At 37.8% G+C, this 19,666-nt stretch overlaps 1 protein-coding gene across 1 annotated transcript in view; it reads left to right on the forward strand.

Annotated features, from left to right (window-relative positions):
• The window catches only part of CEP78 (centrosomal protein 78), a 36,851-nt gene that overhangs the window by 4,244 nt on the left and 12,941 nt on the right, over positions 1–19,666 (forward strand). Inside the window, exons 2-11 of the mRNA XM_052645120.1 lie at positions 2,155–2,327; positions 2,419–2,491; positions 3,544–3,647; positions 5,369–5,543; positions 7,980–8,093; positions 10,648–10,712; positions 11,000–11,123; positions 13,475–13,610; positions 15,027–15,072; positions 16,421–16,549. Coding sequence (XP_052501080.1) covers positions 2,155–2,327; positions 2,419–2,491; positions 3,544–3,647; positions 5,369–5,543; positions 7,980–8,093; positions 10,648–10,712; positions 11,000–11,123; positions 13,475–13,610; positions 15,027–15,072; positions 16,421–16,549 — 1,139 coding nt within the window. The remainder of the gene's footprint in view (positions 1–2,154; positions 2,328–2,418; positions 2,492–3,543; positions 3,648–5,368; positions 5,544–7,979; positions 8,094–10,647; positions 10,713–10,999; positions 11,124–13,474; positions 13,611–15,026; positions 15,073–16,420; positions 16,550–19,666) is intronic.

A 19,666-nucleotide genomic window follows, 5' to 3' on the forward strand; every position in this document is an offset into this window, starting at 1 on the left:
AGATAGACCAGAAAAAAAAAAAAGACTACATACTGTATCAGTTCAGTTCAGTTGCTCAGTTGTGTCCGACTTTTTGTGACCCCATGAATTGCAGCATGCCAGGCCTCCCTGTCCATCACCAACTCCCGGAGTTCACCCAAACTCATGTCCATCAAGTCGGTGATGCCATCCAGCCATCTCATCCTCTGTCGTCCCCTTCTCCTGCCCCCAATCCCTCCCAGCATCAGAGTCTTTTCCAATGAGTCAGCTCTTCCCATGAGGTGGCCAAAGTATTGGAGTTTCAGCTTTAGCATCATTCCCTCCAAAGAAATCCCAGGGCTGATCACCTTCAGAATGGACTGGTTGGATCTCCTTGCAGTCCAAGGGACTCTCAAGAGTCTTCTCCAACACCACAGTTCAAAAGCATCAATTCTTCGGCACTCAGCTTTCTTCACAGTCCAACTTTCACATCCATATATGACCACTGGAAAAACCATAGCCTTGACTAGACGAACCTTTGTTGGCAAAGTAATGTCTCTGCTTTTGAATATGCTATCTAAGTTGGTCATAACTTTCCTTCCAAGGAGTAAGCGTCTTTAATTTCATGGCTGCAGTCACCATCTGCAGTGATTTTGGAGCCCCCCAAAAACAAAGTCTGACACTGTTTAAATGCAGTACTTAGATGCAATATCAAAAACAACAGAATGATCTCTGTTCATTTCCAAGGCAAATATTCAATATCATAGGAATCTGAGTCTATGCCCCAACCAGTAACGCTGAAGAAGCTGGAGTTGAACGGTTCTATGAAGACCTACAAGACCTTTTAGAACTGACACCGAAAAAGCATGTCCTTTTCATTATAGGGGACTGGAATGCAAAAGTAGGAAGTCAAGAAACACCTGGGGTACAGGCAAATTTGGCCTTGGAATACGGAATAAAGCAGGGCAAAGGCTAATAGAGTTTTGCCAAGAGAACACACTGGTCATAGCAAACACCCTCTTCCAACAACACAAGAGAAGACTCTACACATGGACATCACCAGAACACCGAAATCAGATTGATTATATTCTTTGTAGCCAAAGATGGAGAAGCTCTATACAGTCAGCAAAAACAAGGCCGGGAGCTGACTGTGGCTCAGATCATGAACTCGTTATTGCCACATTCAGAGTTAAATTGAAGAAAGTAGGGAAGAGCACTAGAGCATTCAGGTATGACCTAAATCAAATCCCTTATGATTATACAGTGGAAGTGACAAATAGATTTAAGGGACTAGATCTGATAGATACAGTGCCTGATGAACTATGGGTGGAGGTTGGTGACATTGTACAGGAGACAGGAATCAAGACCATCCCCATGGAAAAGAAATTCAAAAAAGCTAAATGGCTGTCTGGGGAGGCCTTGCAAATAGCTGTGAAAAGAGAAGTGAAAAGCAAAGGAGAAAAGGAAAGATATAAGCATGTGAATGCAGAGTTCCAGAAAACAGCAAGGGGAGATAAGAGAGCCTTCCTCAGCGATCAATGCAAAGAAATAGAGGAAAACAACAGAATGGGAAAGACTAGAGATCTCTTCAAGAAAATTAGAGATACCAAGGGAACATTTCATGCAAAGATGGGCTCGATAAAGGACAGAAATGGTATGGACCTAACAGAAGCGGAAGATGTTAAGAGGTGGTGAGAAGACAGAGAACATACTGTATAGTTTCATCTAAAACTCCAGAAAAGCAGCCCAGTGGTGGCCTGAGCCTGGAGTGGAGTGACAGCGTCTCTATTTTAATGTTTCTTCTCCCACTTGTACCCCTGGCCTTTCATCGTCCCCCCCTGCAGTATTTACAGTGCGCAGCAGGTGTCAGGTTTGAATGTCTTCACAAGGGTGCTCCCTCAGCAGTTAATCCACCTCCCTGTCCATCTCTAAGTAGTGTCATCTTAGTAGACTCAGCTTCAGGGTGATCATGAAGCCATTACTTAGATATAAGTTTTTGCTTCCATAGGAACCTCTGTACACATAGATTATGTTTCCTTATCTCATGTGATTGAAGTTTTGAGTTTACATATGTCCACACTTAAAGAGGGTTTAAAGGGCAGGAGTCTTTTCTAATGCTTAGCCCAGAGTGGATGCTTTTTAATGATGATAAAACGTATGGTTGAAGTCACTCATTTTACAATAATTTTGCTTTAGCTTCTGACAGAAATAAAGTTTACAGAAGTCGTGTTCCTGCGATAAGAAATAAAGATGTGACCTTCCAGTTGTGTAAAGCTCTTAAATGCTGTTTAAGTGCATCAGGTGCGCTAAGGAACCTGGAGCTAAACGGGCTAGTTCTGAGAGAGAGAGACTTAACGATGTTGACAAAGGTAAGCCTTCCATGAGTCCTGCCAACATTTGATTGTTGCTTTGGGGGAAAACTAAACCAATAAAACTTTGAACTTTTTTTCCTCATTAAAGGGATTGAATAAATCGGCCACTCTGGTGCACCTGTCTCTTGCGAATTGTCCGATTGGAGATGGAGGTTTAGAAAGTGAGTGTCAGTCTTGAGTTTCTTCCCATCAGACTGGTCTTGTGATTCACTGCACACCATGTTGATTCCTGTCTACCTTTTCTTGGTGCTGTCCCCTCCTGGATTGTTTCCCGTTCGTGCTCACACCGTGGTCCGTTCTCATTTGTACCATGGAAGTCTGTCATGCTGGATACTCTGAGCACTGATTTTACTTCAGTTTGCTTTAAGCCCCAAACCACACATTTTGTATTTTCTGTTTTTTGTGTTTGTTTATATTTTTGTGGTTTCTCTTTAAGAAATATTGTGGGAGGGGAAATAGCAAGATGTCAAGAGCAACAAAATATCTGTACCTTTAAATTGTTAGGACATCTATCTTCAGTAATAATTATAATGCACTGAGGAATGTGTTAAAGTAGGAGATATATTCAAAGTACTGTAAGAGCATTTAAAAGGTGAGCAAGCTCAGTAGTGTTGGCAGGGGTGTATCATGGAGGTAATCACAAAGAAGGTGACTGTTGGGGTCCTGAAGCATTCGTGGGTGTTCACTGTGCCCAGTACTGGCCTGGAGGGCTAAGGTGGGCTGCATTTCAATTTCAGGGAACAGAGTTTGAGATCGTCTATCTTATATTACGATATTATATTGCATAGTATCTAATAAGATTCTGAGTTCATAGTTGACATTTAAATTGTTGATTGAAAATTGGGATATATCATTGGAAATAGAAGTAAGAGTCTTATGCTTTTTAGGTTTTTCTCTTTTTCTCATGTGTGTTAAAAGGTATATAATACTTAACTCAGTGGTTAGGAATAAAGTTTGCAGTATTCAGTGTATTCAGTTTTAGTATTTAAGTAGAATTAAACTATTGCTGTAAACTGGAACACTGTAGCACTTCATTGCTGACTTATTGTAGAATACACCTATTGGGGAAGATTGGCAACAGTGATTTTAAGAATCTCGCTATAAACCTCCAGTTGACTCAAGAAAAGCAAATAAGTCAAGTTTGACCAATATATAGGCTCTTCATCTTATTGTGTGTGTGGTTTTCTTTTGTTTTTGTTTTTTTTCCTTTTAGTTGTTTGTCAAGGTATAAAGAACTCTGTCACTCTTAAGACAATAAACTTCACGGGGTGTAATCTGACATGGCAGGGAGCAGATCACATGGCCAAGATCTTAAAGGTGATTTTATGTTTAAACTTTCATGAAAACATATGTGATTGCAGCACATTAATTTTTTGGTACAAATGGCAGTGATTTTTGTCTTTTGATACATGTGAGTGCAGCTTTAGTTTTGTTGAAAGAATATGACCAGTTTTCAGTTTGAGATTCTTCATTTAGTAAAGATAGTCCACTTAATCTTAGAAATAAGATATTTAATATATACTATATAATATTTAAATACTTTTATGTCTTTTTAGTTATTGAAACATTTACTGTAATACTGTGAAGAAACTGTCATTATAGTCTTCAAGACTTAAATAAATGAAGTACTTATTAGCTGCTATAGTCTATAAACTAATAAAAATTACTACTTCAGAGCTCTCTAAATGTAGTTTTAAAAATACTGCCTTAAGAACTTTATAATGGTTAGGCCTAAAATTATTGAATAATTTGACATGAAGCCTTTTTAATACTTTGATGGTACAGATCAAGGATAGGTAAACTATGGCTGGGGGGCCAAATCCAGCCCATCCCCTGATTTTGTAAAGAAAGCTTTTTGGAACATAGCCACACCCATTGTTTGCATGGTAACTAAGGCTACTTTCACCTTACACCCATAGTGATAAGTAGTTGCCACAGAAACTGTATGGCCCACAAAGCTGAAGTTTTTTAATTTAAATTATAAAAATTAAAAAATGCTTTGTACCTATACAGGGCAAATCCATTGATCCCTGGGATAGAAAATGGTGGTGAGCTTGTGTGCTGAAGCCAAATGTCCTAGGTTCAGATTTCATCTCTCCCAGTTTCATAGCTGATGACCATGGGCAAATTGCTTAACCTCTGTGCTTTGTTATGAAGTTTAAATGAACTCATTTGGATAAATAGTGCCTGGCACATAATAAGTACTGTGTAGTTATTGTTAATAGAAAAATGACACTAATGATTTTTCTTTTAGAGTATCAGAGGAACTTTGAGTCTTGTTCAAGAGTGAAATAAGATTTTTTCCTTCAAAGTCAATGTTCCTTGTTAACAAAATGTATTTTATGAATATAAAGAACTGAATGTCTTTAAGATAATGCTAGTGGTTAAATGTCAAATTCTCGGCCCATCAAGGCACATCAAACTGACTTTGCATAGTCCAGGCCTTTAAAGTTGGTGTGTATACCTGAAGCAGTATGTAAGATCCATTTTGTAAATATAGTTTTTAAAGTAATACCTTAGAAGTTAGAAGAAGATATTAGAACCCGTTTACTTTTGTATCATTTAAAAAATATCTGTGTAGTTTACAGTGTACACAAACTATATGTATAGAACTTCATGTATGTAACTTGATAATAAATAAGATGCATGTTAAAATTTTTTCTTAGAGGGTGCCCAGTCAAGTGTTTGGAGACTACTGGAGGACAGAATGATATAATTTAGAGCCTCAGCAATGACAGAATTTAGAACTAATTCCCTGGGTTGGCAGATAAGGGAAATAAAATTCATAGACTGTAAATGAATTGTCAAACTTTATATAGCTAATGAAAAACAGTCATCCAGTGGCTAGAGTCTGATCACTGACAGACTTGAGTTTGGGTCACTGGATCCCTAAAGCAGAATTGACTGTTTAATTTCTCCTGTCATATATGCTTGGCACGTGCATGTGTATAAATCTCTGACATAATAAGCTATACTCAGTAGGCATACGCTGTTTCTTCATTCAAGTGACTTACTTTCATCCCATTCAATCTGTGAAGTATCAGACCATCAGAAGGCATGAAGAAACCTGGGCTGAGAGTCTTCGTTACAGGAGACCTGATCTTGACTGCATGGCTGGTTTGAGGCGCATCACTCTGAACTGCAACACGCTCATTGGTGACCTTGGTGCAAGTGGTTTTGCAGAATCTCTTAGTGAGGATTTATGGCTTAGAGGTAAATTCTAAAATTGAATATATTGAATTTTTCATACTAGATGTGCTTAGCTTTTGGCATGATACTATTGCCATAGGATTTTTATTTTTTTAATTTCATTTTTTTTCAATAGCTTTTATTTTACTTTTAAACTTTCTCTGAGTTGCATATATTCTTTATGGAAAATAGAGAATAACAGGAGAGCAATTACCTGTAATCTTAATGCCCAGACATAATCACCATTCATTTTGGTGTATATATGTTCAGTCTTTTTTTTTCTTGCTATAGATGTATTTATACACTTAGGTATTACAAAAATAGAATGTAGTATACTTGCTGTTTCATATTCCAACTTTTTTCACTTAATGATGTACCATGTAGTATTCCATCATATTGATATCCTGTAGTTTAATCAATTCTTTGCAATTAGATTTAGACAGTTTGCTTTTCCCTATCAGAAACAATGTGAACACATTGTATATACATCTCTGTGTCCATCAGGATTACTTCTGTAGAATAAATTACTAAAAGTGGAATGACTTAAGTGTGAGATATTTTTAAAACTTTGGGTACACATTGCCAAACTGCCATTCAGAAATGTGGTGCCAATTTGTAGCCTAACCCTTACAAACACTGGCTTACAGCACTTTTAAAAACTGTAAAACTACAAAAATGAAGACCTCTCCCTTTTTTATGCGACTTTTTTCAGTTAATAAAGTATGAGCATCCTAACAAGTCAATAATTTACATCTATAGCATCATTTTTAGTGACTGTTCAGTGTTCGCTTATATAAATATGCCACAGTACACTTTGCTTATTCACTGTTGTATATGAGCTGTGTCCTGTTTTTCAGTTACAGTTCTCATACACATCCTGGCTTATATCTCTGATTATTTCTTTTGGTTAAATTCTTAGAGAGTTGATGAATCAAAAGGGCATACTGATTTTGAAAGCTTTTATTACATGATGACTTAATCTGATAGGCAAATGATCACATTTCATTTTAGTGTGTATTCATTTGATTTACTAGTGAGATTTAGGGACTGTTTGTATTAATTTGGCTAGTTGGTTAATTATACCCTGTGTCCATTTGTCTGTTGTAAGAGTTTGTAAGGATTGCATCATATCCTGTCAGATCCACATGTCTGACCTTGCTCTTTCTGTGTGTCATGGGGTTTTGAAAGACTCCAGTTATCTTAATGTAATAGTATATATGCTATGGTCAGTTGCTCAGTCATGTCTGACTCTTTGTGACCCCATGGACTGTAGTCCCTCAAGCTCCTCTGTCCATGGGATTTTCCTGGTAAGACTACTGAAGTGGGTTGAATTTCCTCCTCTAGGGAATCTTCCCAACCCAGGGACATACAGCACTTTAGAAAAAGACTGATGATAGTTTCCTTTCATTTAGTATTTTTTAATACCTATGCTTTTGTACTGATGATAACCTTTGGTTTAAATAAATAGGTTGTTCAGCCCCAGAACTATTAGAATTCATGATCATTGGTCCTAGATTTTGTCTGACCTTTTACAGAAAGTGTTGTTGACCAACATTCTTTCATGATAGGTATTTAGCATGTATTTTCTATTCACACATTCCTTGAATTTGTTATTATTTGTGTCCTCTTAGACTTCTTTGTCTTTTTTATTCTAAAGCACTTATTATACTTTTTCTACTTTGTTCTCCCCTTTTAACCAGTTTCAAGACTGATTTGGAACTCAAGATCATGATCAATAGAATGCAGTGCAGTTTCTGAGCTTCATCAGTTTTTGCTTGTGAGATTTACAGTGCCACTACTGCCCTTGCTGGGCTTCCCTGATAGCTCATTTGGTCAAGAATTCACCTGCAGTGCAGGAGACCCTGGTTCAATTCCTGGGTCAGGAAGATCCACTGGAGAAGGGATAGGCTACCCACTCAAGTATTCTTGGGCTTCTCTTGTGGCTCAGCTGGTAAAGAATCCGCCTGCACTGCAGGAGACCTGGGTTCAATCCCTGGGTTGGGAAGATCTCTTGGAGAAGGGAAAGGCTACCCACTCCAGGATGCTGGCCTGGAGAATTCCATGGACTTATAGTCCATAGGGTCACAAAGAGTCGAACATGACTGAGCGACTTTCACTTCCACTAGCCTTGCTCATTATGAGCTGAGATTTATTTTGTTTTGTTTTGTGCTCATAGGTTATATGCAATTTATTCTTCAGTTCTGTAATTATAAAATATGCTGGATGATTTATTGGTAACTAAATGCAGGATAGTCATTGTACATCCAAGAAGAGGTTTTTAAATTGGATTTTGCATTATGTATGTGTGCATATATTTTTATGTTTTTTTTCAGTACCCAAAATTACAAACCTGCTATGACTACTTTTATGCAGGACTTTTCCACATGTGGGAAAATGAGAATTGTCTATATGTTAATCTGTATAGAGTTAGCAAGTGACCTTTTTGTCTTTCACCAAAAGCACTTGACCTGCAGCAATGTGGCCTCACCAATGAAGGAGCAAATGCTTTACTAAAAGCCCTTGAAACCAATAGAACTCTGGTCGTTCTGGATATAAGAAAAAATCCACTTGTTGGTATGTGGTCACTTTTTTTTAATTGATTAAAAAAATAGCAAAACAAAAGCACTTTTTAATGTATTGACAATTTGAAAAACCTAATGTGTTTAACTACACAGTTGACCCTTGGACAATTTGGGGTTACTGGTGCTGACCCCCACACAGTTGCAAATCTGGGTATAACTTTACAGTCAGTGGTTCTGCCTCTGTGGATTCAACCAACCTTGGATCGAATAGAACAGTAGTATATATTTATTGAAAAAAATCTGTGTGACTGGACCCACGAAGTTCAGACCTGTGTTGTTCAAGGTCAGCTAACTTTCCTAATGTTGCATTTCACTTATGTTTTTAGCAGATAATTTACTAATTAAAGTGAATTATACTTGTAAATCATTCTTGCCTCTACTCTGAAGATGAACCTAGCTAATCTTGCTTCTGCCAAGCACCTTATTTTCTTCTTGTGCAATTCTTGGAACGAGTGCTTTATTCCTTTGTCAGTTTAACAAGTAGAATTTTTTAATACCTTTTGTGTACCAGATATGGGTTTCGGCACTAAACCAGAGATAAAGTACTGAACCAGACAGACAAGGTCTTGCCCTCCTGGAGCTTACATTCTACTGAAGGAGTTCAGGTAGAAATGAGTAAACAGATGAGGAGTATAGTTTTAGTTCAGTTCAGTTCAGCCACTCAGTCGTGTCCGACTCTTTGCAACCCCATGAATCGCAGCACGCCAGGCCTCCCTGTCCATCACCAACCCCCGGAGCTCACTGAGACTTGTGTCCATCGAGTCAGTGGTGCCATCCAGCCATCTCATCCTCGGTTGTCCCCTTCTCCTCCTGCCCCAGATCCCTCCCAGAAGTAAAAAAATATCTTAATGTAAAGGGAGTGAGGAGGGCAGGTAGGCCTACATTGAATATGCTTTCTAGGGGACAACTTTACCAGAGAAGTAATGTTTGAGTGGAGACCTGAATGAAGAGAGGAGCAAGCCATGGAAGATCTGGGGGAAGCACATTCCAGGACAAGGGGACAATGAGGATGCAAGCATGTAGGTGGGTGGAATATTTAAGGAAAAGCAAGGAGGCCAACATAGCCAGAGCACTGAGTGAGGAAGAGCGTGGTATGCCATGAGGTCAAGGAGCTAGCCGGGGCCTGATCTTGTAAAGTCATGAAGGCCAGAGTAAAGACATCAGTTCAGTTCAGTTCAGTCACTCAGTCGTGTCCGACTCTTTGCAACCCCATGAATCGCAGCACGCCAGGCCTCCCTGTCCATCACCAACTCCTGGAGTTCCCTCAAACTCACATCCATCGAGTCAGTGATGCCATCCAGCCATCTCATCCTCTGTTGTCCCCTTCTTCTCCTGCCCCCAATCCCTCCCAGCATCAGAGTCTTTTCCAGTCAGTCAACTCTTCACATGAGGTGGCCAAAGTACTGGAGTTTCAGCTTCAGCATCATTCCTTCCAAAGAACACCCAGGGCTGATCTCCCTTAGAATGGACTGGTTGGATCTCCTTGCAGTCCAAGGGACTCTCAAGAGTCTTCTCCAACACCACAGTTCAAAAGCATCAATTCTTCGGTGCTCAGCCTTCTTCACAGTCCAACTCTCACATCCATACATGACTACTACAAAAACCATAGCCTTGACTAGACGGACCTTTGTTGGCAAAGTAATTTCTCTGCTTTTGAATAAGCCATCTAGGTTGGTCATAACTTTCCTTCCAAGGAGTAAGCGTGTTTTAATTTCATGGCTGCAATCACCATCTGCAGTGATTTTGGAGCCCCCAAAGATAAAGTCTGACACTGTTTCCACTGTTTCCCCATCTATTTCCCATGAAGTGATGGGACCAGAAGGATTATTCTAAAAGAGTAGAGGGTTTTGAATTGGAAAAAGTCATGATCTAAATAATGTCTCAATAAGATGACCCTGGCATAGCGAATAGACGTGGGGGGTTGGGTCAAAGAAGAGAAACAGGGAGACCAGTTAGGAGACTGTCTCAGTGATCCAAATGAAAGATGTTTATGGCTTAGCTTAGCTTGGAAGTTTGGAGCAAGTGAAAAGCGATTGCATTCAGATTGTATTTTGAGGGTGTAGCTAACAGGACTTGGAGATGGATTAGATGTGGGGTTGAAGGAAGTATTAACAGAGAGTCAAGTCCTTGATGATTTTGTGCACAACTGAGTGGTACCACTTAGAAGGGGGCTGATGGGAGGAGCAGCTTTTGAGGGAATGTCGAGACTTTGGTTTGATATTTTAGATACCTTTGAGGTATCTGAGTGTCTGGACAGTTCTCAGACTCTGCTTTCTATCCAAAGGTACCCAGTGCCACTTTAGATGTGAAGTGTTTAAATTTGACCTTTGCTGCTACCCAAATAGTAGCCACTGGGGTCAGTCTGCAAGATGGCATCTTAGGTTTTTGAGGAAGAAATTAGAATATACAAAGGGAGAAATAGGTATATACTATATAATGTAGATTTCATATTTAATTTTATGGGAAAAGCAGTAATTGGCTTTTGTTTTTAAATGGAAATAGCCACTCATTGGGAAATACTCTCATTTCAATTTATTTTACTTTAGATCATTCTGTGATGAAAGCCATTATCAAAAAAGTTCTCCAGAATGGAAGAAGTGCCAAGTCAGAGGTATAACATGTTTTAGTCTTCTAGAAAGAATTTCACTTTAATGTCTGTCTTTCTTAAAAAAAAAAAAAAAAAAATTATAAGGATACTTTCGGCCATCTTAAACTAAAGTTTTTAGTCAAATCAAATGGCTTTTCTGTTTTTGAAAATATTGTATAATTCTTTAATTCAGGTTCCCAGAAATGCTGTCAGAAACCTTTTATTAACTTAAAATATTTTAATTTCCAATTCAGATCAAACCTTCATAAATTACCATAACTTAAATGGCATATTTTTTATTTCTTTCTCAGTACCAATGGATAACTTCTCCATCGGTGAAGGAACCAGTGAAGGAACCATCCAAAGCTGCTAGACAGAAAAAGAGAACCATAATTTTGGGAAGCAGTCGCAAAGGAAAAGCTACTATTAGAATTGGTAACTTTTTTTTTAATGCTACTGCTGCTAAGTCACTTCAGTTGTGTCCGACTCTGTGCGACCCCACAGACGGCAGCCCACCAGGCTCCCTGGTCCCTGGGATTCTCCAGGCAGGAACACTGGAGTGGGTTGCCATTTCCTTCTCCAATGCATGAAAGTGAAAAGTAAAAGTGAAGTCACTCGGTCGTGCCCAACTCTTAGCGACTCCATGGGATTTTCCAGGCAAGAGTACTGGAGCGGGGTGCCAGTGCCTTCTCCGTTTTTAATGCTACTAGAAATTATAGCCCTTATGTTTTCCAATGTGCTGAAATTAAAACAGCCAGTATTAACCACACAGATATTATTAATAGACTATAATTGCCTTGATATGTATTATGAGAATTTATAGAATATAGAAATTATAAATGAATTTAAAGAGATGTTAATATTAACCAACTTCTGTGTTTATATTTCATAAAAGGTTTGTTATTTTGCCAAAATATTTCCTGGTTGATGATTACTTCTAATATTTTCCAATTGAAATTTATGAAAAATTGGAAATAACCTGAAATAAGCTATTATAAGCATCTTCAGAAATATAACTTCTTTTTTTTCTACTAAAAGATGTATGATTTTGATTTCCCATTAATCAGCTTGCTTAGAGAATAATGTATTAAATAGAAGTTATCCAAAGTGTTTATTAAAAATAGCTTATGACTTGTCTGCCAATTGTTACTTTAAGACAGTGATAGTTTAGTAATCAATCAAATGGTCTATAAAAAGAAATTAAGATTTTTATATCACACTAATCATATACTATTATTAAAAGTTTATATCATATATAAAGCATTCTTAAAATAGCTAATTTGACTTGCTATAATATTAGAAATAGAAATATAGGTAAATAAAACATGTATATATAAAACATGTTAGAAATTCTGTAATATTAGTATGTGGTGGTATAGAATAGGGCATCATGGAATGAGAATAAAACAAATTTTTTTTAATTTAGCATGATTAAACAAAGTGGAAATGTAATGTTTGCAAGCTCACTGAGCTATTTTAAGAGTAATTTTATTTTATTTCTTGGGCTTTTTTTTTTCTTTTGTATTTGCTTCAGTTATTTGGAGACATAGAGGTAAGCCAAATCAATGTCTGGCTATATAGGTAGATCCAGGTGAGTATAGGAGTTAAATAGCTGTGTGAAGTGTGTCACATCTACAGTGTAATTATGTGTGCCTTAAGAAGATGGGAACTTTTATCGGAAATGTTTGTATCTCCTAACAAGACAAGTGTGATTTTTAAAATTTTAATTACAAATATATTTGCATTACTTTCTGCAAGTAAAGGTGTACACATACAAAGCACATGCATATAGACTTTTTCCTTGAATAATTAAGTTAAAAAACAAAATAGCACAAAATGAACTGAGCACCTCTGTATTTTGAGGCATGTAAATTTATCCAAAGAAATCACACAGGATCATGTAGTGGTTATCAGTAAGCTACACTATATGAAAATTTGTCCTGTATCACCACATACACTCTATTTTACATGCCATCCTAATACTGCTAAAGTACAGTAGGTTTGAAGAATAAATACAATCATTTTAACTTGATGTTTGTTTTCAGTAATGTTCAAATTAAACATTTAAATGTGAATTTTTTTGTTCTAAAGAAAATATTAGCTTCTAAGTCTCTTTTTTGCTACTAAATATTTCTTATAAAAATACTTGACTCTTTAGTACTGAAGTGTAGGGTAAGTCTCCGCATTTCACTCTTTCATCCAGTAGGTTTCACTTTTTATGTGTGTTTTTTTGTGTGTTTTCTATATGAAATCAAATGAACAGTGAAGGTCAACAGACTTATAGGAGGGTAACATTGACTCATCTACCACCTGGCAACTTGTATATAGTGATAACTTTTATTTGTTTTTACATAGAAAAGTTAATCATAAAATGAAATTTTGGTCTAATCACGAAAGATTCTATTTGGCAGAAGTCATGGGTGTATTTATGTTTCTCTATTCTTGGGATTCAGAAATGCCAAAGGTGTTCTAAGATTCAGATTGAGTGTCTCTGCATAATACATAAAATGTATCATTCTTTGCGATTTTTTAAAAATTTATTTTTGCATGTTCTGCATACCTCAGTACTTTTGTTTTGGTTAAAATAACTTGTTACTGTAGTGGACTTACATTTTTAAAAAGTGCTGGCCTATGTAAAACATTTTTACAAAACGATCCTGTTTTTAATGGCCTTGATATCATTGTAAAGTGCCTGGTTTATTCCTTTCAGTGTGTACGCATGTGATAGTTGCTCTGTAGGCTTTTAGTGCATTTGATTCCTTCTTTTCATGATTTCTCAAACATAGGATTGGCCACAAAGAAACCTGTAAGTAATGGAAACAAACACTCCACTGGTAAAGATTCTTATGCTCCTGAACCTCTGCCGCCTGGTGTGTCTGGTTTCCTGCCATGGCGTACTGCAGAACGTGCGAAAAGGAACAGGTAGAGCATTTTCATTCCCTGTCTTTTAGTCATTTAGAATTCTTTATTTTGGAGCTTCTATTATGTGGGAGGTCTCTGGTGGTTTCAATAGAGAAAGAAAGATAACTCGCACATGGATTCTGCCTAATGAGTCCTCTAAGAAAGAAAAACAAAAAATAATTGGGAGTTTGAAGTTGTTTCTCAAGTGTCACAACAGAGGTAACCCCGTGGGAGTCCTGAGGAGACTAAAATTCTCTCCACTTGTGCAGATGAGAAAAGTTTCAGTAAAGGCATATATAGTTGAGTCAAGCCCCACAGTACAGAAGTAGACATTTGGATCTGTAGGAGTGGGAAAAAAGACATTCTAGGCATGGGAATAGTTTAATGCAGAATGGATGAGAAATATGGATTAAAACTAACCTAAATCAGCCAGCTTAATTCAGTAAATCAGATTTAGTTTGCCAAACTAGACTTAACTAGCTTTAGCTGATTACTTATCCAGGGGATAAGTTAGAAGTAATTTTGTCATAGAGCTGTGAGTAAAATTTTTCAACTATAGCTCTAGGCTTGCTAGATGAAATAAATTGCTCTAGGTTATTTTCAAGTGACTTATTTGGTAATATTCATGAAATTAGAATGACGCTAGTGGTAAAGAATCCACCTGGCAACGCAGGAGATGCAGGAAACGTGGGTTTGGTCCCTGAGTTGGGTAGATCCCCTGGAGGAGGAAATGGCAACCCATTCCAGTATTCATGCCTGAAAAATCGCATGGACAGAGGAGCTTGGTGGACTAGAGGCCGTAGGATTACAGTGAGTCAGACAGAACTGAGCATCTGAGCACATTGATGAAATTCGGTGTTAACAATTGCTTAAGAAAACATAGAGAATTGATTTTAAATAGTACTTGAAGTAATTAATTACTGTGTAAAATACCTGTTCAGTTGCTCACATTTAGTTGGTATTTATAATCCCCATTGGACAACTGACTACTTTTGCAAATGGTAATATAGATTCTTAAAGCATAAACTATAATATTGAATTCCCAGTCTTTGCACTCTAGTTTAAGAGCTTTGTGTTTTCATATCTTCTTCTTAAGACACTTATTAATCTCAGGCCCATCCTCATCACAAGGAGTTGTAAATTAGAGAACGATTCATACCACCAGTTAAGAAGGTAGACTGAAATTTCAACCACCCTGAACATAGGAACCAAAGGTGCCTCTCGGCAGTTCAGAGAGTTGTCACAAAGTGGGTCTGCTAAATTGTGTTCACTTTTTTTCATAGCAGAGGCCTTCCAGGTCCTTGTTTTGAGCTGACTTATTTTTATATGCAGTTCTATGTGGATATTGTTCATGATACTAAAAACTTATATTAAATGCAATTAACTGGTGATATGTGTACATCAAGATATAACTTCGTTTTGTTAATATCTTTCTAGGGGTTTTCCATTAATCAAAGCTCGTGATGTGTGTAATCAGTTGCAGGTATGTGGTTATTATATTTATTGTATACAGGGGGTTGAATTGGAAAGGGTGGGAGATCATACTCTTTGCTTTTTAAACTGAACAGAGCCTTACAAAAAACAGTTCCTTCTCTGAAATAAACCCATTTAAAACCTGTCTCGTCGTTCTCCCATTGCCTCTGTGTAGTTATATGGATATGGCACACTGGGAGCCTTGTGGTTATGTCTGTAAACAAGGAAATGGGTTCTCCAGTCCCCAAGTCAGCGGTTACCCAGTAGAACGAACTTGATTGCCATTTCTAACCCCTAATGTGGAGCTGTCATACCCAAGAGTGTTCATGTGTTTTCAGAAAATGTTGTTTGGGGCTGTCTGTACAAGTTCCTGATTTTCAAGCCAATATGAAGCAACATATCCCAAACCTCTGCTCTCTGAGCGTTCCTTCTTCCTCACCAAGGCTGCACACTTGCCATCTTTTATAGCCTCATGGCCTTGGAGCAAGCTAATCCTGCCAGTGGTCTTAGGAGACTGTAGTTGCTCTGCTGAAATTAAAAGAAGAGCACCTTGGGTGTCAGTCCTGCCCCTGGATGTCTGGTAGAGGGGTGCATGCCTCATTCTACCACTGGGAGTTTCCTCTCCTGCAGGGCTTGTCAGAATGATATCCTAGTGAGTTGTCATCTGCACAGTTATATAAAACTAACACACATCCTTTTGACCTATAGACTTTTATGGGGTTGTGACCAGGTCAGTTTTTAAATGGAAGTGTCTTATTGAACAACATTCCAGTGGCAGTGAAGCTCAATAGGAGAATTGGATTATAATTACACTAATTTTGGCTTAAGGATGATGAGAAAATGATAAGTTTTGATAAGTCAGTTTTAATTGTGTATGTATATGTGACTGCTGCTGCTACTGCTGCTGCTGCTAAATTGTGTCAGTCGTGTCCGACTCTGTGCGACCCCATAGACGGCAGCCCACTAGGCTCCTCCATCCCTGGGATTCTCCAGGCAAGAACACTGGAGTGGGTTGCCATTTCCTTCTCCAACGCATGAAAGTGAAAAGTGAAAGGGAAGTCGCTCAGTCGTGTCCAACTCTTAGCGACCCCATGGACTATAGCCTACCAGGCTCCTCCGTCCATGGGATTCTCCAGTCAAAAGTACTAGAGTGACTAATTTTAAAAATTCTGTTTATTATTCAGTTTAGATATGTTGACTTAGCAGCATTGCTTGTTTTAGACTAAGGAGCAATGGGAGACATTTACAGATAATAACTTGATACCTCAGATCGCTTGTGTTAAATGTCCTTTAATATTTGGATATTTGGTATCTTGTTCATGTTGTCTTCTATACAATTTTGTCTTCTTTTTTTAAAGCAATCAGATTTTCCTGTGACTGTGACCATAGAGAGTCCTTCCTCATCAGAAATCGAAGAGGTCGATGATTCCTCAGAAAGTGTTCAGGAAGAGCCAGAGAAAATCAGTTTGAAACAGGAAGCATTGCAGGTATAAAGTTATCACTTTAAAGATACAGAGAAGATTATTTTTCAAACAGATTAGTTGCATCTGACTGCAATACTTGACAACTTGTGTGGGAGCTTTCTGTTTTCCCCTCCTGTCTGCCTTGTATCCCCTTGAACTTAGCTTAGACCAAGGTGAATGGTGGACTAGTTACATATTTGCTTTTCTTTAGAACCTTAATATTAGATATAGGGAGACTCTTTAAGATAAACTTGAAGGAATTGAGTTCTAAATGAATGTAGTCAGCTGATTCAGTGCTCTTGTTTTACAGATGAGAAAATTGACAGTTCTTTTTATAGGAGGGGTGTATGACCTCATTTTTAATGAAAAGTTGAAAAAATGTTTCAGTATTGATATTCTTCTTTCCTAAAAATAGCAAGAAGCTCCATTATGTTGCCTAATAAACCTGACATCTAATGTCATTCCATACTTCTCTTGTATGGACAGAAAAGAAAAGTTGATCTTCATAAGAAATTTTTACTCTTCAAAATAATATTTTAATTTTATTTCAACTTAAATGCAGAGCTGATAATTTGTAGTAAATAAGGGAAACACATTTGAGGGCGCCTTGTTATTATGCTAAAAAGTCTGTGTTTAATTTTTTAAAAATTAGTTAGTATGATTTTCTTTTAGTATGAAATCTTGATAAATTTTGAACTAGCCCATTATTAAAGGACAACAGAAATTACTGTTTGATTTTTAAAAGAAAAAGTTAAGATTTTAATTTTTTAGTTAAAATTAGTAACAATACAGAGAAATTTTATTATGAAATATTATAGTAGGAGGAATATGTAGTTCATGTAGAATTACCCCCTTTTCATCTTATAAACGAGCACCTAAAATCTGTAGCACATCAGTGGTTTACCGGTAAGTTGTAGAGTAAGACAGGACCCTAGGGCATCTAACCCACATTCGCTGTCATTTTAGATGTGTTGTGTTCGTTTCCTTCACCAGTAGGTTGGGATACTGTATTGATATTTCTAAAAGCAGTTGTAGACATTGGGGAAGACCAAGAAGTTTTATAAACTGTGACTACAGAATAGATTCAGGATGCTCTGAGAACCCTTTCAGCTCTTCTTTGTTTTAACAAGACATTAAAATGATGGTATCAAAGTGTTTAAATATATAAACCCACAACAATCAAGAGATTTCAGAATATCTTTGAAAGACAGGAGACAAGTGGAAGAGTGTGAAACTGAGGCAGTAGAACAAGGGGAACCATCACCTACAATATGCCCAGGGACCACCTGCAGCTGAGGGGGAGTCTGATCCCCCTGCGGAAATAGCTCCATACTCAGGTGTGCATGTGGGAGAGAGAGTGACGTTAGTTAAGCAGGTGAGTGAAATAGGGGGAGCTCATTGAGTTTGTGCTTGAAAGAGTTGAATACCAGCCCCACCCTCACTCTCCTGAAATGAGATAATTTCATTTTGAAAAAATTAAACTGGAGACAACTAGGGTAGCTACTGTGAGTTTTTACACCCTAGAAAAGAGTACCTGGGGGTATCCTATTATAGTTACTACCCACTTTTTCCTGCATTAGAAAAGCCAGTCAGTCACTGACTTCCAGGGAGCTTTTTGCTCTCATTCTTAAATAGAAAATAACCGTCATACGCCTGGTAGTTGAGTAAAGCTTAACAATAAGAGAGGTGAGGAAAGAGTAAAAACAAATCCTAGTAGGACCAGGGAAAATTTAGGGAACAAAATAATTGAAGAAAAAACCCTAATTTGTGTCCTTAGAGAGGCTTAAAAGGAGCTGGAAACTTTACAGTAAGAATAGAGTGTTAATTAAAAAGGGAATGTCAGAAAGCAGAGAAATCTCTTGGAAATGAAAGTGTGGTTGCTGAAATAAATTCAGTAGGAATTAAAGAAATTTCTCAATATATAAAAAAGAAAGAATGGAAAATGTGATAGAAGTGATATATTGGGAGAGGCTGCATCGAGGAGGTCCAGCATGTTCCTATTAAAAATTCTAGATCCAGAAAAAATTGGAGGGAAGCTGTCAAAGGGCAAGAAAATTCCCCATAGCTGAAAGTAAGCTTCAGGCCTCAAACGGAAAATAGCTAAATAAAAATAGCCTCTACCTAGACATTCTTCACTATGAAATTTTAAAATACTGAAAAGATACATACATTACAGAGAAAAAAATACTGGTCACCTAAAAAAAAAAATCTGACTTTATCATTGTTGTCATCAGCACATGGATTCTGGAAGGCATTAGAAAGATACCTCCAAAGGTTTTCAGGCAAATAATTTTCACCCTAGGGTTTTGTATCCAGCCAGACTATCAGCCAGACTACTTATGTAGAGGCTGACTAAGATATTTTATATGTAAAGAAATTTGAAAAGCTTACCCTCTGTGTTATACAAGTTATTTGTAGAAATAATCCAGCCAAATGAGGGAATAAACTAAGAAGGAAGGTAATAGGGGATTCAGGAAACAGTGGGTTCAGTGCAGAGTCAGCTAATACAGATTTGAGAGCCTTCCATTAGGTGTGTGATTGACAGCTTAGAAACACATTGAGGCGTATTTTACTTACTATGCATTAGGTACTGTTGGAAGGGAGCAGGGAGAGGAAGAGGAGGAGGAAACTGAACTCCAGAGGGAAAAAGGCTACACTGACATAAACATAAAGTGAACTAAATTATGGTAGATTTTTTTGGGGGGTGGGGAGGGGGCTGCACCTCAGCTTGCAGGATCTTAGTTCCCCGACCAGGGATTGAACTCACATCCTTGGCAGTGAAAGTGTGAGTTCCTATAGTGAATAGCCAGTGAATTCCCTAAACTATTGTAGATTTTAAACTACTCCCTGGTGGCTCAGACGGTAAAGCGTCTGCCTGCCGTGCGGGAGACCCGGGTTCAATCCCTGGGTTGGGAAGATCTGGTGGAGAAGGAAATGGCAACCCACTCCAGGAATCTTGCCTGGAAAATTCCATGGACTGAGGAGCCTGGTGGGCTACAGTCTATGGGGTTGCAAAGAGTCGGACATGACTGAGCAACTTCACTTCACTGGTGGACAAGAGAAGAATCCACTTTAACCTGACATTACGGGTGTCCCCCTTTTAAGTGACACACAGAGGCAGTGACCACCTATCTAATTTGT

This window comes from Budorcas taxicolor, chromosome 8 (genome assembly GCF_023091745.1).
Source record: "Budorcas taxicolor isolate Tak-1 chromosome 8, Takin1.1, whole genome shotgun sequence".
In the NCBI taxonomy this organism is placed as follows: Eukaryota; Metazoa; Chordata; class Mammalia; order Artiodactyla; family Bovidae; genus Budorcas; species Budorcas taxicolor.